The 25,172-nt window shown below is 53.5% G+C and overlaps 1 protein-coding gene and 1 long non-coding RNA gene across 11 annotated transcripts in view; one reads left to right on the forward strand and one right to left on the reverse strand.

Moving 5' to 3' along the window:
• A4GALT (alpha 1,4-galactosyltransferase (P1PK blood group)) overlaps positions 1-25,172 on the reverse strand; it is a gene marked incomplete at its 5' end in the record, with an annotated part of 44,007 nt that overhangs the window by 18,482 nt on the left and 353 nt on the right. For 2 of the 10 annotated variants that reach the window (XM_081309345.1, XM_081309344.1), the window contains one exon: positions 2,229-2,548. Coding sequence is in view for 3 of the 10 variants with exons in the window: in XM_081309339.1 (XP_081165465.1) it covers positions 2,446-2,725 (280 nt within the window). Of the gene's footprint in view, positions 1-1,940; positions 2,726-25,172 lie in introns of those variants that run through there. The other 8 variants (XM_081309347.1, XM_081309346.1, XM_081309341.1 and 5 more) reach the window with 8 other exon arrangements.
• On the forward strand, positions 2,413-25,171 carry LOC308657555. The gene is made up of 3 exons (XR_014023969.1): positions 2,413-2,554; positions 2,592-2,771; positions 24,695-25,171. It is a non-coding gene; the product is annotated as an uncharacterized lncRNA (long non-coding RNA).

Below are 25,172 nucleotides of genomic sequence, written 5' to 3' on the forward strand. Positions count from 1 at the left end.
ATCGATAAGCAACACAGGAAGACCCCAGGTTCTCAGACCACTTTCCTACAAATGCCATTTCTAGGAAATGGTGAAAACCCTCACCCGCAGCCCCAGGAATCGCACATGGGCACAGGCCCTCTGTGGAGCCAGCTGGCTGGAGGCACAGCCTTGTAGAAGTTCATTCAGATCACAGACTAGCAGGTGAATTCCTTTCCATGAAAAGTACATGCATAAATTCAATGAAGTGTTTAAAAAGCCAAATATTTATTGAAAAAACCTAAATATCAAAGGCAATCCATCAAATAAATATGATGTAACAAGATGTAAGAATTGAAAAATACAAAAATGACAGGTGAGAAACGCTCATTAAATTATCGTATTAAAACAACTGTACAGACAAGATATTCAAATATGGAAAAAGGTGTTTTTTAAAATTCTGGCAAAGGCTGGGGTTATGGCTCAGCAGTAGAGCACTCATCTAGCAAGTGCGGGGCCCTGGGTTCAATCCTCAGCACCACCTAAAAATAAATAAATAAAATAAAGATATTGAGTCCAACTTCAACTAAAAAACAAATATAAAAAAATCTGGCAAAAAAAGGAGCAATTTTAATAGTAGTCAGCTCCAAATGATGCAAATGTGGAATTTTTCCTCCCTACTTTGTTCAGTTAATTCATTCAAGCAGCATTTAGTGAGCACCTACTAGGTGCCTGAGCACTTGGACACCAGGATTTGGAAGGTCCCTTCCCTCCAGAAGCTTCCTTCCTCCTTGGAGGTGAGGAGGGGAAGACCCAAGTGAGAGGAACAAAATGCAGGGTAATCAGCAGGAGTCGTGAGCACATCTAGGAGGTACCTGAGAGGGAGGCAGTGGGGAGACTGTGGTGGAGTGTGTTCCAGAGCTTGGGGGGGTGTGCTGCTGGTGACCTCGATGCTGGGACCTTGGAGGTCTGGATGGCCGGGGTGTTTAGGAGTTGCTGGCTGGGGCTGGTGAGGTGGATCATAATCTCCTGATGAACCAAGCCACCTCTAATGGTTCTGTGAACCCTGTCACTCACCAGCCCTGACCCAACCCACAAGGGGAAAACTCCTATTAGCCTAGACAGCTGCAGAGAGCAACTGGTACAAGGAAACAAAACACATTTTTTTTAAGAGAAGAATCTGCACTTCAGAGGTTGTCTTCTAATGCTGGGCTGTCCTAGCAGCCATGCAGACACACACCTGGGGCACAAGGAGGACACCTGGGAGAAAGACGGCTCCCCTCTCCCCTGGTTTCCTGTTGTTTTGTTCTTTGCTTTGAGGACTTTCCTTTAGGGGATTTCAGCTGTGAAAGCACAGGGTGGAAACCAGGGGTCGGGACCCCCATCAGGTTTGAAGAGCTGGGGGTGGGACTATGGAGACCAGGTGGGGGGCAGCACAGTGGGTGGAAGTCCTGGCCCACTCTTGGCCCTGCTCTGTGTCCCTGGGCAGGGTGGCTTCCTCGTTCTTTGGAAGGTGGCAAAGCAGAAACCCTTCAGCGGCTGGAGGAGAGAACAGGAAGGCCTGAGGTACAGGCCAGGTGCTGGGGCATTTGATGAATGAGAGGATAAATGGTTCTCAGTGACCCCAGAGGGAGGGCAGGGAACAGTGAACCACTCAGAGCTGGGGGGAGGGGAGGGCAAAAGGGCCGTGTCAGTGGGTGCAGGGGACGCGCACTTTAACCCTCTCAGAGCCAAAGACTCAGCTGAACCTGCCAAGGAGGTGGAAACTCCCCCCCCCCCCCAGTGACAGAAAAGGAAGCCGAGGCAGGGAGGTCCAGCCCAGCGGTGAGGCGGCGCGGACCCGGGGACCGGATCTTCCAGCGCAGCTCGTTCCAGCCCACCAGGGCTCCGCTGGGACCTCGGTGTTTCCCAGCTGGAGACTGGAGGGGCGAGCGGACCGCCTAGGAGGGCGCTCCGCGGCTTTCCCGGGTCCCAGCCCTTACCCAGGCGGTTCCTCCACCTGGAGGGTCCTCCCCGCGCACGTCCCGAGCCTCCGCATCCCAGGGCGGGCGCCGCCGCCGTCCCCGCAGCTCTGCCCCCAGCCGGCCGCTCCCTCGCCCTCCGGCGGTCGCACCCCGCCGCGGCCTCCCCAGACCACTCGGCACCCCCGGACCCGGCGCGCCCAAGGTCGCAGCGCAGGGCGGGGTGAGCGGCTCCGGACGGGGCTCCGCGCCCCGGGCGCCCCATCCCACGGCGGAACTGGCTGGGCGAGGGCTCCCGGGGGCTGCTACCTTCTCCGCTCGCCACCAGGGCTCAGGGTCCCGCCGCCGCGCTCAACTTCGGGCGCAGTTGGGTGAAAGAGGTGGCCAGGGACCTCCACGCGGGGTGTCTGTGTGCACAAACGTCGCCTCTAGAACAGGTGGCCAGGGCGGCGGCCGAGCCCTCCCGCGCCTCGCAGCCGCCCCGGCCGGGACCAAGCCCGGGACCCCGCCCGCTGGCCCCTCGTACCTCCGGCTCCCGCGGAGGCGAGCAGCCGACACCGGCCCCAGAGGCTGCTCCGGGCAGTGCCGGGAACCCCGCGGGCGCCAGCGCCCCCCCCCCCCCGGCCCTGGGCGGGGTCAGCGCCGCCCCGCCCCGCCCCGCCCCGCCGGCAGTCCGGTGCCCAGCTGCAGGGTCGGTTCACGCCCGCGGCCGGCTGCGGGCCAGCACCTCCTTCCCGCTCCTTAGGGTCGGGCCTGCGCCCAACAGGTACGGAGCCAACCTCACGGTTTATAACCCCTTTCCCCATTTAACAGATGGGAGGCCTGAGGCTCAGAGGGTTCAGTAACCTGAATGTCCCGCAGTCCACGAGCAGCATCACCGCGGGAACCCAGGTCTGTCAGCCTGACACCACCGCCCAGAATCCATCACCCCCCACCCCAGGTGAAACTGATTAGGAAGTTAGGTCAGACATTGTGCTCAGACAGCTAGCTCACCCTGCTCTGGGAGTTGGCCCCCTTCCTGTAGGAACCCACTCGCACAGAAGCTGGCACCCCACCCACTTGCACCCTGACCACAACGTCTTTAAACTATGGAGCTGTCTGAGTAGATACTAGAAGTGTGAATTCTAAAAATATTCTGTTAGTGGTACTTTCCGCTTTATGACTTATGGTTGTACGTGTTCCTCTCCCACCCCTTCTTGGTTGGATTTCTGTGTCGAATGGCCCCTCCACCAGCATTCAGTGTCTTGGGCTGCAGAACTGTCTGATTTCTGTTCCCCTGGCCCTGGACAGAAGAAATCCTTTGTCTTTTCTTCAAAAAGACCCAGAGTTTTATTTGGAATTTTAGGATTGGGCCTTAACAAAACGGGGAGTGGGGGTGGGGGAAGGGACTTCATCCCAGTGTTGTACTGATGTTCAGCTATTTTCTTGAAAGCTCCGATCCCCACTTGCTTCCTCCTGGGTTGGATGCGCAATCCTGTGGTCTTTACTTCCTCCCCGCCCAGCCTCTCCCCGAGCAGACAAGCAGGGGCCCATTGCAGCTGTGAGAGCTGGCACACAGTAAGTGCCCACTAAATGCACTTTGAAAATCCCACCAGCTTGGGGCTGGGGATGTGGCTCAAGTGGTAGCGCGCTTGCCTGGCATGCGTGCGGCCCCGGTTCGATCCTCCAGCACCACATACAAAAAAAGATGTTGTGTCCGCCGAAAACTAATAAATAAATAAATATTAAAAAAAAAAAATCCCACCAGCTCTCACCCCCACCTGCTGAGTGGCACCCACTCCCCCTCCCTCCTGAGACCAGGCAGACATCTCCAGGCCTCTGGCCCTGATGGCCCTTTGCATTGTTGGTCCAATCCTCAAGTCAACGTTTCTGCCTCTCTCCCCTCTCCCTGAATCCTTCCCATCCAGGCGCTGTGACTGAAACACGGATGAATGTCCCCCAGTCCACGAGCAGCATCACGGTGGCAACCCAGGTCTGTCAGCCTGACACCACCGCCCAGAATCCATCGCCCCCCACCCCAGGTGAAACTGTTGATTAGGCTGATTAGAAAGTTAGGTCAGGCTGATCCCATTGTGTCAAATCCCAATTTGACACTGATCCCGTTGTCAAACAGGAAAACTAATCTCCCCTTGTTACCCCCCCTCCCCCTGCTCAGGAACTGGCACCTCCCTTTTCTCCTTCCCATGTGGCTGACTTCCACCAAGAAGGGCCAGGAAGGAGGGCCAGGTGTGGTGGTGCATGCCTGTCATCCCCTCGACTGGTAAGGGTGAGGCAGGAGGATCCTGAGTTCAAGGCTAGCCTCTGTAATTTAGTGAGGCCCTAAACAGCTTCTGGAGATCCTGTCTCAAAATAGAAAATAAAGGGGGCTGCAGATGTGGCCCAGTGATTGAGCACCCCTGGGTTTAATCCTTGGTACTAAAAAAAAAAAAAAAAAAAGAGGTCCTCAAAGAATTGACCACAAATCTCTCCCCCCATTCTCCCTGAAAACTCCTCCAGTGGCTCTTGTCCCCTCCCCATCCACAAAACTGCATTCTGTTTTATTATTATTAAAATTATATATTTGTAGTTGTAGATGGACAGCATGCCTTTATTTTACTTATTCATTTTTATGCCGTACTAAGGATTGAACCCAGGGCCTCCCCCGGGCTCTACCACTGAGCCCCAGGCACAGCCCTCAACTGCATTCTTTTACCGAGTTGTCTGTGTTACCGAATCCAATGCCTGAGCCTCAGGCCTTTTCCTACTGGGCCCTCCAGATGTGTTTGTCACAGCCTACTCCCTCCTTTTAGGGCTCCTTCCTCTTGGCTTCCTGGACACCTCACCTGCCCAGTACTTCTTCATCCTTCCTGGTCACCTCCCCATCCTCATGGCTGGCTCCCCTCCCAACCTCTAAAGGCTGTGAGGGCCCATGCTCTGCTCTTGATCTTCTGTCCCCATAGAGCTCTTTGCCCAAATAGTGTCACCAGTCCTGTGGCTTTGAAGACTATCTGCTCTTGTCTGAATGATTGTCCCCTACCACCACCCACACACCCACTGAATTCATATGACAGTACTGGGAGGTGGTTCGGGACAGGGCCTGAGGAATGGAATTACAGCCCTTATAAAAGAGATCTGAGGCTGCCGCGGTGGCACTCGCCTGCAACCCCAGAGACTCCACTTGGAAGGATGAGGCAGGAGGATCACAAGTTCAAGGCCAGTCTGGGCAATTTAGCGAGACTCTGTCTCAAAATAAAAGTTTTTAATGGGCTGGGGATGTAAAGATAGAGTGCCCCTGGTACTAAAAATAAATAAATAAGCCCGAGATCCCGTCCTCCTCCACTCTGTGAGGACACAGCTAGATGCCATCTATGAGACAGCAGGCCCTCCCCAGACTGGATCTCCCATGTGTTAGACTTCCAGAACTGTGGAGGATGAATCTCTGTTATTTATAAGCCACCCAATCTGTGTTATCTTGTTACAGTAGCTGGAGAGGACAAAGACATCACCTACTGCTGACAATCTCCACGTGTTTTCCTCTTGCAAACTGAACACGCTTTCCGTGTCTCTTACGCACTCCTTTGTCCTGCCGGTCCCCTGCCCTAGAACATGAGCTATGAGGGCAGAGGGTGCCCTTGTTTTCTTCATGACTGTTCCCCTTCCTGGAACAGTGTGATGCCAGGGCAGTTAACTCTGCAAACAGAATAAACGATCTTGGACCCTTTTATCTCTTATAAGAAGATCTCTCTCTCTCTTTCTCCTGGGATAGAACCCAAGCCCTCACTCAGGCTAGGCATGTGCTCTACTGCTGTGGGAGATCCCCAGCCACATGTAAAATCCTTAATGATTTTCTTTTTTTAATATCGTTTTTGAGGTGTAGATGATCGGCATGCCTTTGTTTCATTTACTTATTTTTATGTGGTGCTGAGGATCGAACCCAGCGCCTGGAACCTGGCGCCTCGCGCATGCTAGGCTAGCGCCGTACAGATGAGCCACCACCCAGCCCCTCAATGATTTTTCTTTACATTGGCTTTTTTACTCCAATAACTATTTTCAAAGGAAACGGTGTACTGTTACCTGAAAAGGAACCCCGGTGTCACTAAGAAGAAAGAGCCACAGGAAGTGAAACCCCGGTACAAAGCTCACCAGCCTCCAGGTGTCAGGGTGGAGGCCTCTTCCCCTGGGGAGTGGGAAAGAGCTGGAGAGCCAGGCCAGCCAGCACCCAGCAGAGACCTGCCCTGGGCACAAGCAGTGAGGAGCAAGAGCCCTAGGAAGGAGTGGCCTCTGGAGCCTCCAAGTCGCCAGGCAAGCGACCTCCCAGCAGCCAGTCCTTCCCACCGCCCTCTCCGGGCACTCCCACTTTACAGCCTGACAGCTGGAGCCAGGAGGGGAACTGCCCAGAGTCAGAGAGCAAGTAAAAGGTGAGAGGCCAGAATTGAAGTTTGACCCCAAGGTCCCAACCGCCTAGGGCCAGATCCCTTCCTGTTTGAGCTGGCCTCACAGTTGGGGAGCAGGGAGGGTGGAGGGGACCTTCTGGGCTGCCTTGCTCCGGCCTTCCTGTGCCCATCTGTAAACTGCTGCCCAGGTCACGGCCTGGCCCAGGCTGCCCTGGACTCTCCTCACACCCTGAGCACCCTTTCTGCCCACTGCCCCATGTGCCCCCTCGGCTGCCATCCCAGTGCCCACGCAGGTCCCCTTGGTCCCTAGGAGGACTTTGAGAGGAAGGGAAGGTAAACCTCAGGGCTGGACCTCAGAATGGCCCTGAGACCATCATGAAAGAAGGAGAGTCTGCGTGGGCTCAAGTGGTCCGTCTCTGTGGCGTGGTGGGTGGGCGAACGCTTACGTTCTCTAACCCTCTGTGCCTCCCTGGTTGGTAAACCAGAGCTAGGAAAGCACAGGGCCATCTGTGCTCTGTCCACCCACAGTGAAGGATGGAGGAAGTACTGGCGGTGACCCGGATGGGGCAAGACTCGCACCTGCCAAGCCCTTTCCAAGGGCACCTCCAACCCAGGAGCACCCCAGGCTCGGGAGGTAGGCATGGCCTCCCCTGAAGGCCCTCAGCTAGGCCCCCAACACTCGCATCTGCGGGGCTGTCCTGGGGGAGGCACGTTCTCTGCAGAATCTGAGTTCCAAAAGCAGATTTAAGACCCACATGAGAAAGAAACTCCTGACCGTTGGCATGGGCAGAAGTCACTTGGATGCAGCTCAGAGAGGTCACTTGCCAGGGGCAGAGCGCTTGCCTTACATTATAAGGCCCTGGGTTCATCTGAAAACAGACCAAAAAAAAAAAAAAAAAAAAAGTGTCTTTCCATCAAATTCAGGCTATCTCCACTGGGTTTTTCCTAGGCTCTTGAGCAGGGGTCAGAAGGCAGATTGCAACATCCTTACCTCAGTTGGCAGGGCAGGGGACTCCCTCTCTAGCCCTGTCTTCGGTTCCCTTCCCTTCCCTTCCCCAAAGGATATTTTATGTTTCTTATTTTGAGATAGGGTCTCATTCATTTGCTGAGGGTCTTGCTAAGTTGCTGAGGCTGGCCTTGAATTTGCAATCCTCCTGTCTTAGCCTCCTGTGTCGCTGGATTCCAGGTGTGTGCCACCAGGCCCAGCGATGGTAAACATTTAAAAGGACAGGAGTTTTGTTTAAAACAGTAGATAGGGGGCTGGGGATGTAGCTCAGTGGTAGAGCATTTGCCTAGCATGTGGGAGGCCCTGGGGTTGATCCCCAACATTGCAAAAGAAAAGATTAATTACAGTAATTCCTTTTCATTTGAATGAACTAATTCTGTGAAAAGCTGTATCTCTAATGATAAAGGGAAATTAATGTGAAGCATTAAAAATGTTGTAATATAAAGAGATAAACATTTGAATTTTTATTGAGCTTAACAGACTAGGACATGTTGGTCTGTGCGTTCTTTTTTATGATGGGGAACAAAGAGATGTTTTGCTTTCTCTGTGTAAACCAAGAGAATAGACGGGGCTGGTGGCTGGAACTCTAAGCAGAAACTGGACCACAGAACAGCAGCGCAGGCTCATGGCACTGCTGGCCACATGATGGCCAGAGGAAGAGGCGCCTTTCACTGTGAGCATGGTCACCCCCGATTGTGAAGGACAAGAATTCAAGAGAAGGTTAAAAAAATGAGTAACTAGCCACGTGTTACCCCAGAAGGGACGAGCTCTGTTTCCAGCCACGGACCAAGGGTCACACATCCAACCAGAGACCTCAGGTCAACTTGGAAGACACAGGAGGACAGGGAAGTCCATCAGAAGTCCATCAAGGAAGTGAAGGACCCCAGATTCATCCCAACCAGGAGGACGCAATCTTCCCAGCCTGCCCCGCCTGCTGGTCCTCTGCCCTAGACCACCCTGGCCTACTGCTCTGACCCCTAACTTCTCAGTAGGACTTCACAGTTTTCATATCTGAGTAATTCTCACATAAATGTAGGGTGCCTTTTTTTTTTTTTTTTTTTGGTACCAGGGATTGAACTCAGGGGCACTCGACCACTGAGCCACACCCCCAGTCCTGTTTTGTATTTTATTTAGAGACAGGGCCTCACTGAGGTGCTTATCACCTCACGGTTGCTGGGGCTGGTTTTGAACTCGAGATTCTCCTATCTCAGCCTCCCAAGCTGCTGGAATGACAGGCATGGGCCACCTTGCCGGCTATTTGAGTCTCCTGAAGGGTGGGTCACTAGGGCCAGGCAGGCAGGAGGGCACAGGGTGGCTTAGAGGCGCTCCTTCCTCCCCTGGCTCCTTCCTTGGGCTGTCAGAGTTGGTTTTGACTTCATTCACATTCCCTGTTGAAATGGCCAGTGTTCTCTGGAACCAATAGCATTACATAATTATAAGAGGATTGATTGCAATGACTCATGCCATCAGAGGCTGGGAGGTCCCACAACGGCCATCTGCAGGCTGGAGAGCCAGGGAACAGTTGCTCAGTCCAAGAGCCTGGAAGCCTCAGAACAAGAGGGATTAATGCTGCAGCCCCAGCTGGAGACTGAAAGGCTGGGAGCCCCTGGAGAGTGGCCTGTGCAGTCCACTTGGCAGGGCTGAAGAAGCTGGCGTCTGACGGTCAGTCCTACGGCAAAGGCCGCAGCCAAAGACCCACCCACTCAAAAAGAACCCAACCTGCATGCGCTGGTGGCGTCCTCGTCCCGCCTTGTTCCTTGGCCCCCACCCCATACCTATTGCATGGTGCTGACCACATTCAGGGCAGGTCTCCCCGCCCAGGTGACTGTCCCAGATGCCAAAGTTCTCTGGAAACACCCTCATAACACACCCAGAGTGTGTTTTACTAATTTCCTCGGTGTCTCCATCCAATCAATTGACAACCAAGATTCACTAGCAAACCTGCTGTTGAGCCGGGGTTGGTGGCCACGCCTGTAATCCCAGTGGCTCCAGAGGCTGAGGCAGGAGGATCGGGAGTTCAGAGCCAGCCGCAGCAAAAGCGAGGTGCTTAGTAACTCAGTGAGACCCTGTCTCTAAATAAAATTCTATACAGGGCTGGGGATGGGGCTCAGTAGTCGAGCGCCCCTGAGTTCAATCCCTGGTACAAGACAAACAAACCCCTCAGTCCATGATGATGCAGATGAACACAAGGTACAGAGACACAGGCTGAGCCCAGGAGGCTGGGCCATCTGTCCGTTAGGTGCCACAAGAGCCGGGCCTGCGCCTCTTGCAACTCATGCGTGGTGACGTGGTGTTAGTGGCATGAAGCTGGCCACGGTGGGAATATTACACCCCAGAGGTCAGCAAATGCTTCTTCCGGGTGAGTCCAGCTTCTCTGTATCTTACTGGCCTGGGAGACCAGGGCAGGCTCTGGGGAGATGGATCTAAGCTAGGCCTGCCCGGGGGGACGGCTGTGGACAGGTGGGCCTTCACCTGGAAGGTGTTCTGGCTGCCTGAGCCCCACAGGAGTGAGCAGAGGTCTGTGCTAGAAAGGGAGCCCGCCGCTTCGGGGGAGCAGAAGACGGAGCAGAGGTCGCCTGGCCTGGCTGGGAGGTGGAGGTCTGCGAGCCGGTGAGCAAGAGATTGCATCCAGGGCTGCACACATGCTCGACAAGTGCTCTACAACTGAGTTGCACCCCCAGCCTCTATTTCACTCTTTCCCCCCAGTACTAGGGGTTGAACCCAGGGTGCTTTACCACTGAGCTCCATCCCCAGACCTTTTTAATATTTTTTTATTTTGACAGAGTCTTGATGAATTGCTGAGGCTAGTCTAGAACTTGGGGTTCTCCTGTCTCTGTCTCCCCAGTCGCTGAGATTACAGACACACACCACCCCCACACCTGGCTCTATGTCACTCTCTTGTGATCTGAATTGTGCCCTTCCAAAATTCCTGTGATGAAGGTGTGACTCCCAGTGCCTCCACATGGAACTGAATTTGCCTTTAAAGAGGTGACCCAGGACAAGACATTCAAAATGTGGGTGTCTCTCCTGTGACTAAGCAAACTAGCCTGTGGTGTAGAGGGGATGGCAGGTGACCTCTAGGACCCGCAGGCTTCCATCCTGCAACTTCAAAGAATCGAGTTTTCCCAATAATCAGTAAGCTTGGGAGAGCAACCCAAGCAAGAGATGCACAAGACCCCGGCATCGGGGTCTCAGCCTGGGGGACCCGAATAGAGGATCTGTTGCCGGAAGATTGTCCTTGTCCCCATGCCCATCCAATAACAAGGACACAGTTTTGAGAAAAAGGAAAAAGTAGTGAAAAAACAGCCTCGAACTCAGAGCAAAGCCTGTTCAAGGAAGGGACATGACCTTTGTCCTTGGAAAGACCCAAAGAGCACTCCTCTTATCTACAAATAACAGGAAAGATCTGCTGCCTCAGGTGTCCCTGACTCAGTCTGGCCAGGTGAGGACCCATAGCAATCCCCTAGAGCCACCAATCAGCATGAGACAGGGAGATACCTGGGACGCCAGATGACCCTCCCTGTAGTTTATGGTGTTGGGAAACCACGTAGTTCAGCACGTACACCCCTCTTGGCTTAAACCAGTCAGTTCAAATGAGTCCCCCTCTTGTAGTAACCAATCACCCCTACCCAACTTGTTCCCGCCAGTGAATGTGCTAATCATGTTTTAGAGTTGTTATTTGATTTTCCCTCGGTGTGGATGATTTGCTAAGAGATGCTATGATGTATGTGGGGTCCCTGCCTTCCCCAAAGAGTGTATAAAATTGCTGCAAACCCTGGGCTCGGGGCCTCTCAGCGTCACCAGTTGCTGTGTGTGCGCGTGGAGGACTGAGCTAGCTCTCAATAAACACCTCTTTGCTGCTTACATCGATCTTGGTCTCTGGTGGTCTTTTGGGGTCCCGAATTCGAGCATAACAGTAGGTTTATTGCTTTGTTAGCAAAGGAGAAGCACAGAGGACTCCTGTCCCAGGCTATGATTCTGGGGCTGGGTTGTAGCTCAGTGGCAGAGCGCTTGCCTCCCACGCATGAGGCCCTGGGTTCAACCCTCAGCACCACGTAAAAAATAATAAATAAAAATAAAGATATTGTGTTCATCTACAACTAAAAAAAAAGGCTATGATTCTTCCCATCAGCAGGAACAGGGGGCTTTTATAGAGGAGATTCAGAGAAACTGCGATCAGGGAGGTGAGATCAGGAAGGAGAAGGTCAGGGGCAGGAAGAGCAGGGAAGAGAAGGTTAGGAGACAGAAAACACACGGACCTTTCAAAGCCACAAGGGACACAGTCAGATATCCAGTGAACCCCTGCTACAGCCTCAGCCGAGCTGGAGAGAGGGGCCAGGCGTCCTGCCTGGGACAGCTGTTTGAGAAACATCTTCTGGGCTGCCCTAGCTTCACAGTTACTTGAGAAACAAATCAGCGGGGCTGGGCGCGGTGGCCACGCCTGTAATCCCAGTGCTTCAGAGGCTCAGGCAGGAGGATTCGAGTTCAAAGCCAGCTTCAGCAACAGTGAGGCACCAAGCAACTCAATGAGGCCCTGTCTCTAATAAACACAAAATAGGGCTGGGATGTGGCTGGGTGGCAGAGTGTCTGGAGCCATCCATGGCTGTGGGTGTGAGCTATGCGCATTTGAGCGTATGAGGGGACTGGTCAGGCCTTGTGTGCTGATTGGGCTGTGCCACTCAAATATGCCTCTCCTCTCGCTCTGCCTGTGTTCCCACGCGACACCTGAGATGGGTGTGACTTGCCAGATGTCAATCAATCTGCTGACCACAAGACATCAGGAACCAAGACTCCACCTTCGAAACCCTATTCCCTGCCTTCTTTGGTGAAGAACATTCCATGGAGCCTCCCTTGTGTGTGTCCCTTATAAAATAAAAAGGATCCGGGTGCGTGCGCTCTCTTTCCTGGCACTGCCAAGCATGAAGCTGACCCTTGGGGTCACTGAGCAGTCCCTCCCTCGACCTTAGAAACTCATGTTTGTGGGGCTGGGGATGTGGTTCAAGCGGTAGCGCGCTCGCCTGGCATGCGTGCGGCCCGGGTTCGATCCTCAGCACCACATACCAACAAAGATGTTGTGTCCGCTGAAAACTAGAAAAATAAATAAATATTTTTTTTAAAAAAAGAAACTCATGTTTGTGTGTTGTGTGGTTTCTTCACCGTTTTCTCAGTTATTGCTTCAGCCAGCTCCTTTGAACCCAGTGAATCTCAACAGCGCACCCAGATGGTGACAGCTGAGTATCCCTGGGTTCAATCCCTGGTATTCCAACCCCCCCCCCAAAAAAAAAAATCAGCCAGGCCTGGTGATACATACCTGCAATCCCAGCAACTCGGGAGGCTGAGGCAGGAGGATTGCCAGTTTGAGGTCTGCCTCAGCAACTTAGTGAGACCCTAAGCAACTTAGCAAGACTCTGTCTTGAAATAAAAAAGGCTGGAGGTGTAGCTCAGAGGTATAAGTGTCCCTGGGTTCAATCCCTTGTATCAAACAAACAAGAAACCCAACAAACAAATCAATAAATGAGTTATTTTAAGCTACTAATACAGCAGCGGTAGAAAATGAATACAGCCCTGAGCTTATAGATAGGTCATTTTCCCATCTGGGTTGTCACTTAAAACTTATATTTTGGAGCTATGTTATTAGGTTCATAAATCTAGCAGTATAACATCTGGGTAGTGAGTTAACCTTGATGTCACAATGAAAGTTCCTCCATCAGCTCTAATAAAGCTGTTTGCCTTTAATTAAAAAAAAAAAAAAGAAAGAAAAAAAAAAAGTAAATGAGGTCACATGGGGCAGGTCCCACTCCAGTGCCACTGACCTTCTGCAAGAAGAGATCAGGACACAGACACACAGAGAGGGGGACCGTGGAGGACAGGAGCCCAGGAGGGGACCTCGGGAGATACAGACCCTGCTGATGGGCACATTTTAGACGTGGCCTCCAGAATGGAGGACATACGTCTGGATGTGAAGCCACTGGGTGGCACTTGGTCACGGCAGCCCTGGCAAACTACCCTCCATCTGGTGGTAGTTTCCTGCTCAGAGAACGTCACCTGTCCCTGGTCCCGTACGAGCACTTCTGAGCCTTCCTGTCATCTGTACGTAAGTCTCCTGGCGTCTGGAAGGAAGGCGTGTTCACGATTCAATCCCAGCTAAATCAGCGCCATGGATTGTGTCACTTTCCCTTTTTGCTCTTCCTGCTCACCCCCCCCCCCCATTCCCAGTGCTCGAGCTCGAGAAGAACAGAATCCGTGTGAAGGAAGCCCCCCTCTTCTCCCCTGGGCCCAGGTTAGAGCACTTACATTCTCACCTGTGGCTTCCCCCGTTCTTTCAGCGAGAGTCCTCCATGGACACAGGTTCGCCATCTGTGTCTTGGTTGTTGAAGCTCATCCTCTAGTTGTGCCTTCGAGAAAGGTCCCTGGCGCCATCCTCCCTGCATTCCAGCGTCCTTGGAAATCCTTGTCTGCAGACAAGCCTGGGAAACCAGGGTAGTTATAAAACTTTGGGGTCAACCAAGCACAGTAGCTTGTGCCTATGATCCCAGTAACCTGGGAGGCTGAGGCAGGAGGTTCCCAAGGTCAAGGTCAGCCTCAGCAACTTAGCGGAACCCTGCCTCAAAATCAAAAATGAAAAGGCCGGGGATGCGGCTCAGTGGTAAAGCACTGCTGGGTTCCATCCCTAGTACCCCAAAGAATAAATAAACAAATAAAACTCTGGGTCCTGCTCTCTCTCCCTGAGGACGGGGTAAGCCCAGTCCAACACTGAATGCTGCTGTGGAAAATTCTTTTATGGATGACTTTATCTTTTTGCCTGGATGTTCAAATAATTTTTTTTAATATTTATTTTTTAGTTCTCGGCGGACACAACATCTTTGTTGGTGTGTGGTGCTGAGGATCGAACCCGGGCCGCACGCATGCCAGGCGAGCGCGCTACCTACCGCTTGAGCCACATCCCCAGCCCCTGTTCAAATAATTATTAAAAAAGTTTAGTACATTTACTAAGACGTTAATGTTCCGTCATTTTTTCCCCAGGACATAATGTACGTGTTCTTTTATGAAATTTAATTTTCATTCTTATCTAAGTCAAACATGTACATTGTTTAAAGTCACTCAGTCCTATGCGGCATGATTTAAAACACCAGTCAGTCCTCTGCAGTTGGGACCTTCTTGCTTATTGCTCCCCGTGGGGGCCGATACTCCCAGATGTCCAGCTTTATATTTACCCTCTGTGGTGGATACTGTTGATCAGCTTGCTCAACACCCACTTCTAATTCTCTCTTCTTTCACAATCTTCTAACTGGGGAGGTGATGTGGCCAGCTGACAGAGGTAGAAGTCTTCTGTGAGGCTTCTAAGAAGATTATCTTCCCAACGCAATTGCTGTCTCTCCCCCTTCATCCTGTAGGAAGACTAAGGATGTGGTGGCTGAACTGGGCTGCCATTTTGTAACCATGAGGTATCAAGCATTCAGAAAGGCTAAGAGAACCTCAAGTAGTTGGCTCTCACACCACTGCCCACTTCCACAACTCTTGTTAAGTGAGGCGAAAAAAAAAAAAAGAGAAAATGAAAAAGAAAGTTTAAGCCTTTGAGATTGGGGTTTGTGATTTTGTTGTCATTGTTTGGGTAGGCAAAGGCTTTGCTAATGGATACAACTTCCATAATTTTAAATTTAATGGGGCTGGGGTCGTGGCCCAGTGGTAGAGTGCTTGTCTAGCACGTGTGAGGCACTGGGTTCCATCCTCAGCACCACATATAATAAACAAACAAACAAATAAATAAATAAATAAATGTATGCTATTATTATTATTATCATTATCATTATTATTTGGCACTGGGGATTGAACTCAGGGACACTTTACCTAGCATAGGCCTGAGCTACATCCCCAGCCCTTTTTATTTTTATTTTGCTAAGTTGCCCAGGCTGGCCTTGAATCTGCAGTCCTCCTGTCTCAGCCTCCTGCAGAGCTGTTGGCTAGAGGTGTGCACCATCACATCCAGCAGGAAGTCTAGGTCTCTCCCTCCCCCCACCACCCAGTTTCCATTCCTCCAGGACCCAAATCTCCTCTCTGCTCCTCAGAGGTGCTGCTGGTCTCCTCGCCTTTTATCCTGTGTGTCTTCAGAGTTCTGCAAACCTGGGGGCAGGGAGGAGTGGGGTTCACCAGATTGGACAGGGGGAGTGGAGGGAAGGGAGGGAGATGGGAGAGGGAAAGACAGTAGAATGAACTGGACGTCACTTTCCCGTGTTGGTGTGTGACCACACTGCCAGCGTAACTCCACGTCGTGTGCCACCACAAGAATGGACGGTCATACTCGGTGTATGGATGAGACGTCAAAATTCACGATGCTGGGGGGGGGCTGGGGCTGGGGCTCAGCGGTAGGGCGCTCGCCTAGCACGTGCGAGGCCCTGCTTCCATCCTCAGCACCACATAAAAATGATAAGTAAAATAAAGGTATCCTGTCCAACTACAATTAAAAAATAAATATTAAAAAATACACGCCACTGTCATTTATGATTAAAAAGAACCAGTAAAAGGTAAAACTTATTTGAAAAGAAAAATATTAAAGAATTTTTTTTAATTCTGCAAACATTTAATAAACAGGGATAGCTCAATTCTTGGTCCTTCCTTTTTTTTAAAATGCATAGTATTTTTTAAAAGAACTTGACCTTTGTTTTACTTTCTTGGTTTTCAGTGGTGCTGAGGACTGAGGCCAGGGCCTCACTGGTGCCAGGCAAGCGCTCACCGCGGAGCCCCAGCCGGTTCCCTCCCCTCCCGCTGGGACCCAGCCCTTGCATCTCAAGGTCTTGGTCAACAGCCTCTCCAGACACAAAGCTTCTCTGGCTGCTCTGCCTCTCAGTGGCAGCCCTCTGCCCAGGCAGGTCATTTGTCCCTGTGCCTGGTTCTTGCCCTGGTTTCAAGAGAGCAATGGCCTGAGGGACAATCTGCTCCAGAGGTGGCCCTCCTTCAAGATCATGTCCCCTGGTTGGGCACTTCAGCAGCAGCCTGGGATGGCCTGGGATGGCTTCGGGCAGATGGCTCTGGTTTGGGTCTGCTCCGCTTTGCCTTGGCATCCAGTCTGGCCGCTCCAGCTGTGGGATCTGGACGCTTTGCCAGCTCCTCCATCTGGGTCCAGCGCACTTCCAGCCGACGCTGGGCCACCGACTAGTCTTCAGAGGTGCCTGGGCCTCTCTGAGCACTGCAGCTCCCGGGCTGTGCCCGCGCTGGCTGTGCTGTGCCCGCGCTGGTCGTGCTGTGCCCGCGCTGGTCGGGCTGTGCCCGCGTTGGCTGGGCGTCATCCTCCCTGGATGGGCTTTGGTGAGTGTCCTCTTTTCCAGTTGCTGCCCAGCTTCTAAAATGTCTTCCTCTCCTGTTCTTTCTTTGTTTCAGGATCTGTCCTTTCTAGAGCACCCTCTCATGTCCTTTTGGCAGGGTTTAGGGGGAAAGAGGAGGAGGTGGTTCAACACACAATCTCCATCTCCCCACCAGCTGTGTGAGAGGGATTTGGGTCCCACTTTACAGAAGAATAGGAACTCAGAGAGGTTGCTGACCTCCCCAAGGTCGGCCCAGCAGACGTGGGACACACCACTAAGTCCACCTGCTGCCCCTTTTCTCAGCAGGTCTTGGTTAACCCCCCAGCAAAACTTCAAGCTGCTGGCCCTGCAGGAGCCCCTGGGAGAGGCGGAGGCAGTAACAGCAGGTTGGAGGAGGGACTTTACCGCTGGCCAAGCACTGCTGTTGGGGGTGGGGGTGGGGTGGCAGTTCTGGCTGCCGCAGAGACTTTGGTTAGATCCCAGGCTTGGGGACAGAGGGCCCTGGTATTTATTTATTCTTAGTTGTAGATGGACACAATTCCTTTATTTTGTTTATTTATTTGTATGCGGGGCTGAGGATCGAACCCAGGGCCTCGTATATGCCAGGCAAGTGCTGTGCCACTGAGCCACACCCCCAGCCCACCTTGGTTGAAGGCCCACCCCCTGGGCTCCCACGGCTCAGCCCAGCCCACAGTGGCATCTGTCCTGTCTTCCTGAATGGTCCTCCGCACTCCGAGGACCTGCTCTGTGGAGACCAGGCAGCTGTGGCTCAGCAGGTCAGGTGGACCTGAGAGCCTGCATTCCCCACAGGCCCGAGGGTGCCAATACAGCTGGTCCAGGACCCCGCTTTGAGAGCCAGTGGGTAGGGCTTTCTGGTTTGCCCCGGGGCCAGCAGCTGGCACTGGGCACAGTTGGGCTTCAGTCTCATCATTACCCCACCCTCGGCTCCTGGACCAGGCCGCCTCCCAGAAAAATGGAAAACCCGAACAGAGGTGGGGCCGCTTCTGGCTTCCTGTTGACTCATTGTGAGGTGGGGATCAGGAGAGGGCTCACCCCATCCTGGCTGCTGCCTGGTGGAGGATCCTACCCCAAGAATGGAGACCCCAAGGGCCCCAAGCTCCTGAGCCTTCTCAGCCAAGAACCCTCTGTCCTCAGAAGGTAAGCAGAAGTCAGAGGCTGTCCCAGGGGACCCCTGTGCCCAGGGGGACGCTGGAGTAGGAGGCTGAAACTTGGGTTTGGTCTGGGCTCTGCCCTGCCTCCCCCTTCCCACCCTCCAACAGGACTTGGTCACATGATCCAGGCATAGCCAGCTTTGTCCTCTCTGGCCCCAGTGACCCGAGGGGCAGGAGTGTAGTCTACGTTCAGTTCAAGCCCAGGGCCTGGGAGACACTAGGTCCTCTGTGTGTGGGAAGGAAGGGTGGAGGAGATGTCCCCAGAAGGGCCTCACAGGTGCCTGTCTGAATCTTATCCCTGTCTGGTTGTTATGCTCAAATTCGGGACCCCCCAAAGACCACCAGAGACCCAGATCGATGTAAGCAGCAAAGAGGTGTTTATTGCGAGTTAGCTTGGTCCTCCGCGCGCACAGCAACTGGTGACGCTGAGAGGCCCCGAGCCCAGGGTTTGGGGCAGTTTTATACACTCTTTGGGGAAGGCAGGGACCCCACATACATCATAGTATCTCTTAGCAAATCATCACACACCGCGGGAAAATCAAATAACAACTCTAAAACATGATTAGCGTATCAAGTGGCGGGAAAGAATCTGGAAAGAATTATTGGTTACTTCAAGGAGTTGACGCACTTAAAATCGATTGGTTTAAATCGTGAGGATGTCGCAAGGGGGGTACGTGCCAAGCTGCAGGCTTCTGGTTTAGATACTGGTCACCGCACCTAGGTGGGGGCCGTCTGGAATTTCAGGTATTTCGGTATCTTGGCCGGTCTTAGGCGATCACCTTCTGCGGTTTCCACAGAGCTTTTCTGTAGTATTTTCCTTTGGGACTACAGTAGGTCCGAGGTTAGGTTTCAGAGCAAAATGAGGTCCCAAGTAGAACGAGGTTGCTTAGGTCTTTCATGGTCTCAAAGAAAGAGGAGCCTGCCTAGGCCACTGTGTGAAAAGACGAAGCCTTGTGTCACGGGGGCTTCGGGGCAACCTGAGACACAGGTGAGTTGGGGGACGGTCTCTGCTCCACAGGTGAGGACACGGGCAGCGGTTCCCGGTGGCACGCCTCCCCCTGGGGCCTCCCTCTCTGGGCTGAAATCAGATCAGGTTCTGGAGGGTGAGGCGGCTCTGCAGGGCAGGTGTTGGTCTGTGGCCTGCTGGGGCTGATGGGCACAAGGGGCCGAGGGGACAAGCTGCTGTGCAGTGAAGCAGTGAGCTTGGTTTTAATGTGTAGGGTCTGTGGGGTGACTCCTGGGGGACCTAGAGGGCCTTGGGGAGGCTGGGCTAGTGGCTAGGACTTGGGTGGATGTGACTGTCCTAGGAGGGAGGAGGGGAGAGGCCAGGACAGGGGGGTGGGGTGGGGAAAACAGCAGTCAGATACTGCCAAGGTGTGGGAAGGTGGAGGCCGAAATCTCAGCAACTCCAGAGGCTGAGGCAGGAGGATCACAAGCTTGAGGCCAACCTCAGCAAAATAGCAAGGCCCTAAGCAACTTAGCAAGATCCTGTCTCTAAATAAAAAATAAATCTGCTCCACAGAATCAGTTTGACCATTTACAAGTACTTTTTTTGAGTTAAATTTATTTATTTATTTTTAAATACTTATTTTTTAGTTTTAGGTAGACACAATATCTTTTATTTTATTTTTATGTGGTGCTGAGGATCGAACCCAGTGCTTCACACATGCTAGGTGAGCACGCTACCACTTGAGCCACATCCCCAGCCCTAAATTTATTTTTACCTGATACATAAAAACATCAAAATTGTACATAGTAGTGGCTGGGGATGTGGCTCCGTGATCAAGCACTTGCCTAGCATGTGCGAGGCCCTGGGTCCCATCCCCCAGCACCACACACACACACACACACACACACACACACACACATACACACACACACACTCACACACACACACACACACACTCACACACACACACTCACACACATACAGATTGTACAGGGGGTCCCATGTGATGTCTTGTAAAATGTGTATGCTGAATAATGTTTAAATCAGATCAAATATTTATTTATACAGGTATATTTATATATCCTCAAAAAATAAATAAAGGGCTGGGATGTGGCCCCTTGCTAAATCACCCCTGGGTTCCATCCCCATCACTCACCCACCATCCCCTCCTGCTCTTTGGGTGTCCTGGCAGTTTCAGTGGGCAGCAAGGAGAGACTCCATGAGGAATGGGGACAGCGCAGGCCATACTCCCGAGGAGAAGTTAGGGGGGGAGGGACAAGGGACCAGAGGGGGGAGGGAAGGACCAGGAGCCAGAGGGGGGAGGGAGGGACCAGGGGCCAGAGGGGGGAGGGAGGGACCAGGGGCCAGAGGGGGGAGGCAATTGCTAGTGTTGTCTGTTTTAAGTCATTTTTTTCTTTTTAGCCTTGGGACTGAACCCAGTGGTGCTTTCTACTGAGCCAATCCTTTTTACTTTTGATTCTGAAAACAGTCTTGCTAAATTGCTTAGGGTCTCGCTGAGTTACTGAGGCTGGCCGTGAACTTGTGATCCTCTTGGGATTCCAGGCGTGCACTAGGTGCCTGTCCTAAGTCAGTAAGTCACATCTTTTACTTAATGGTCCACGATCCTCTCCGTACTGGTCCAGTTTTAGTAATGTACTTCGAGAGCAGGCCTGGGAGTGTCCTTGAGCACTGAATTGGTGGCAAGCCTCAGAAACCCAATTCACATTCTCTGATTGTCTTGTGGAATCTGGAAGGTTCCAAACCAAACCTGGGCCTCCAACATCCCCACGCTGTCTCTGCCCAATCTGGTCATCTTCTTGTAAGGGAGTCACTCTGGCTAGAGACTGGCCTCCTCCATGTGGTGAAAAACCAGCCTCTATCTCAGAGCAAAGCCTGTCCAAGGAAGGGACATGACCCTTGTCCTTGGAAAGACCCACAGAGCACTGCTAGGCACATTGCCACCCTGCTAAGTTGTTTATCTACAAATAACAGGAGAGATCTTCTGTGCCAAGTGTCCCTGACTCAGTCTGGCTAGGTGGGGACCCATAGCAACCCCCTAGCAGCCACCAATCAGCATGAGACAGGGAAATACCTGGGACGCCAGATGACCCTCCCAGTAGTTTATGGTGGTTGATAACATGTTGGGAAACCATGTAGTTCAGCACGAACACCCCTCTTGGCTTAAACCAATCAGTTCAAATGAATCCCCCTCTTGTACTGACCAATCACCCCTACCCAACTTGTTCCCGCCAGTGAATGTGCTAATCATGTTTTAGAGTTGTTATTTGATTTTCCCGCGGTGTGGATGATTATCTAAGAGATGTTATGATGCATGTGGGGGTCCCTGCCTTCCCCAAAGAGTGTATAAGACTGCTGCAAACCCTGGGCTCGGGGCCTCTCAGCGTCACCAGTTGCTGTGTGTGTGCGCGCGGAGGACCGAGCTAGCTCGCAATAAACACCTCTTTGCTGCTTACATCGATCTTGGGTCTCTGGTGGTCTTTGGGGGTCCCGAATTCGAGCATAACAGTGGCATGAAATGGGACCACCACAGGCTCCCCTGTCACCTGGGACATCTCCACAGCAGGGGAAGGTGACAGGCTCTTCACAGCCTACAGCGTGCCAAATCCCGGACCTCTGATTGGGTCAGGTGGCCTGTACAGGCAGGAAACTTGACACCAGGAACTTGATGCCATTTCCCTGGGTCCCCCTCTGGCCAGCGCACAGTGACTAAGGCACTCTTGGTGGTGAGCTCCTCTCCCAGAGTCCTGGCAGGACCCTGTAGGCCCTGAAGTGGCCATGTGACAAGGCAGGAGATGGAAACCTGTGAGCACTGGTATCCCTGACACTCACTGGACTGGGGAACCGCCTGTCCTGGGCTTCCCTGATGATCTCTCAGAGGAGCGACACCCTATTCTTCAGGACTCCAGTCTGGCCCTCCTACCTCCCCCTGGGGTACCTCCAGGGGACCTCAGGGGGCATCTGGAGGCCCTCAGAGCCTGGGGAGGAAGACCGGGTGTGGGCGGGGAGCAGGCCTTTGGAGGCCGACCCGGGCCGAACCGTGGGGACAGCCCTACGTGGCCCTTTGGCCTCCGTCTCCGGGGGCCTTGCTGTTTCCACTGTGGGTCCCCAGTTCCTAGGAAATTTTCTTTGGTAAAATTCCAGCTGGACTCAGCTGAACCAGAGTCCAGCAGTCACTCAGCCTGCCGGGTGGGGCCTGGGTCCTCCCTGGAGATGGGGAGACAAAGAGGGAAACATTCTGGAACATTCTGGAGACAAAGAGGGAAACCAGGAGCCAGAGGGAGAGCTAACTTATCAGGGAAGGCCGAGGCCGCGGGGAGTGGGAGGGCGAGGTATGGCAAGGGTGGAGAGCAGGCCCTGAGGAGGGAGGGAGCCTGGACCTGGCCCTCCCCACTCCCAGGCACCCCTGGTCAGCTGAAGAGCCCTGGGCGCCCCGTTTGATCCCTAGAGCCCAGAGCAAAGGGAGTAGAGTTGCAGCAGGGACCGCAGGGCTCCTGGCTTGGATGGATCTGGGAACCGTGTCCCCAGGGGTCACCACTAATGGGGCACATGAGCTCCCTGCGGATCTGTGTTCCTGGAGTGAGCCAGTCCCCAGGCACCATCCCTGGGAACACTGGAGCCTGCTGAGGGCGGGGCTGGACCACGGGACCAGCCCCACCTCGACCTGGCAGAGCCTCCTGGGAACGGCTGGCTGCTCAGCCACACCAGAGCTCACGGTGCAGCCAGGTGACAGTCAGTCCTGCAGGGGCAACATGGTATATCCAGGGGCCAGGGAGCCCAGAGAGGGCTCTGACCCAGTGGTGAGAGTCAGCTGAAAGAAGACCCAGAGGTGTAGGCAGAGCTCTCCTGCAGCCACCGAGGACCAGCATAAGGACCAAGCAGTTTCAAATGTTCTGGATGAAAAAGATGAGATTAATGACTGAGGAGGGCAGGCAAGGCAGGAGGATCACAAGTTCAAGGCCAACCGGGGCGATTTAGCAAGACCCTGTCTTAAGATCAAGATTTTTAAAAAGGGCCGGGGTGAAGCTCACTGGTAGAACACTTGCCCAGCCTGCGTGAGGCCCTGGGTTCAATCCCCAGACCTCAATGAATAAATAAAATGAAAATCAAAAGAAGAAGAGCTAGAACCAAGGAAACACTAGTGTGGAGCATGGTGTCAGGAAGAGCTATTTGAAATTAAGTTTTCTAAGGACTAAAAGATATTGGGGAAGGATTGTGGTATCGATGAACCTTAGACCTCAGTAAGATTCCGTAGTAAAGTTTTATAGATAACTGATAGTAAGATTCATAGATTACCATTGAAATCATAGAGAACCTTATAGAGTTGTCCCTCTTAATCCTTGGAGATTGATTCTAGGGCCTCTGAAGTTACCCAGATCCAAAGCACTCAAGTTCCTTATAGAAAAGGTATAGTATTTGCAAAGAACCTTTGCACATCCTCCTGTGTACTTTTTCAAAGGAACTTGGCACATGCTGGGCTAGGGCTCTACCACTGAAGTGCATCCCAGCCCTCTCTCATATACTTTAAATCATCTCTAGACTACTCACGATACTTAACACCCGGTGGATTCTGTATATTATTGAGCATAGCAGTGCATGCTAGTAATCCCAGGTACTCTGGAGGCTGAGGCAGGAGGATTGCAAGTTGGAGACCAGCCTCGGCAACTCTAACTCAGAATAAAAATAAAAAGGGTCCAGGACCAAGCAAAACAACAACAATAAACAAAAAATCGGTGTTTATAGCTGTCCCACCATGTGGAATGAGGAGGGGCAAATTCTACCTGAAGGGAAGGGTTTCCAGACAGGACTGCCCTGGAGGGCTGCAGGTGCTGCCTACCCTGGAATAGGGGAGGGAGGAGATCTACCCTTGGACTCTCCCTGCCCCCATCCCTGGGCAGACTGGGCAGGGCTGTGGGAGGGACACTTGGCCTGCTCCCCTTCCCTGAGCTCAGGACTGCCTCCAGCCTCAGCGGGTTGCCAGTCTTGAGACAGTGGGCTCTGGTGCCAGCTGCCAGGTTCAATGGTCCCCCCACGATTGGCAGCCAAACCCAGCGCTGGTTCTCAGGTGTCCCCGGCTCAGGGCAGCTGGGCTGCTTCTTTGCTCCTGCGTGCTATGCCCTTCACAGTGCTCCTGAGGCAAGATGGGATCGCACAGAGCTCAGGGGCTGCCCCAGCACCCACCGCGATCGCGGGTCCCTGTGGATTTGGCCTCCTTGGGATCCTGGCAGCACTGACGGGGAGCCCTGGGGGCACTGTCCCTTCTGCCTGCTGGTGTCCAGCTCCTGGTCTCTTCGGGGAGATGAGTGGGTCCCCAGTGCAGCTTGTCTTACTGGGGCTGACTCTCCAGGGGCCTGATGGTCTCTGTCAGGGGTGGACATGGGCCGGCCAGGCCTATGGAGGGTGTAGGCCCACGGCTGATGACCAAGAGCCTCAGCCTGGTGCCCAGAGAGCCTACCCGTGGCCACCAGGCACCGTGACCCTCCTGCTCTTCTGTCAGCGGCGCTCAGCTCCGGCCATTTGTGTACACTCTGGGCCCTGAGCACCCTCGGGGACGGGCCCCTTCCAGAGCCTTTGTGCCCGTGCAGCGCACACCGGAGTCTGCAGGAAGTGAGACCTGGAAGGTGGCCTGCAGCGGGCACGGTGACCAGGTGGCTTTGCCCTCGCTGCTGCCTCCTGAGGTGGCCGTCTCCATTTGCAGAGGAGGAACGGAGGCCCCGGGCACTTCCCGGGAGGAGAGGACTGTGCAAGGCGTGGGGGACGGGGTGGGGCTTTGGGGCCCGGACCCCAGCGCTCTGAGCGGAAGACAGGGGCCAGAATGTCCTTAACCCCGGGTGGGTGCAGTGGGACGAGACCCCGCGAGGGGCCACACCTAAGGTCAGGACACTCCCAGGCTTGGCTCCTCCCACTGAGTCCAGCCCCAGGGTCCCCAAAACAAAGGGCAAGAGGCGGTGGAGAGAGTTCCTCCCTGCCCAGCCCAACCGCGGACCGGCTAACTGAGCGGGGAGCTGGCCAGTCTGTGGGGGCCCTGGCACTGGGCCTCAGCAGGGCCATCGCTGTGTCCATGTCCAGCGGGAGTCAGCTGCCCCTCTGCCTCTCTCTGACTCCCCAGCCCAAGCGGCCTGCAGGCGGGACTTAAAGTAAAACAAAACCATCAGAGGTAAACACGGGGTCCCCTCCTGGAGTTAAGAACGGTTCTCTAGGAAAGTCCGACATGGACAGGGCTGTCAGTTTGGGGAACTGAATGTCCTTGAATCATAGAAACATAACCCAGGATCTGGGCCCCCAGGCAGCTCGAGGGCAGGCTCCCTGGCTGAATCTGTCCGGTGGCCCTGGGGAGAGCAGGGGAGTGGCCGGAGGGACAGAGGCCCAGCAGGCTTCTCACCACCCACCCTGTGTCCTCCTCATGCGCCCACCTCCCTGGCCCATCGCCATCAGC

Source organism: Spermophilus citellus (genome assembly GCF_964194105.1).
Source record: "Spermophilus citellus genome assembly, chromosome: 10".
Classification (NCBI taxonomy): Eukaryota; Metazoa; Chordata; class Mammalia; order Rodentia; family Sciuridae; genus Spermophilus; species Spermophilus citellus.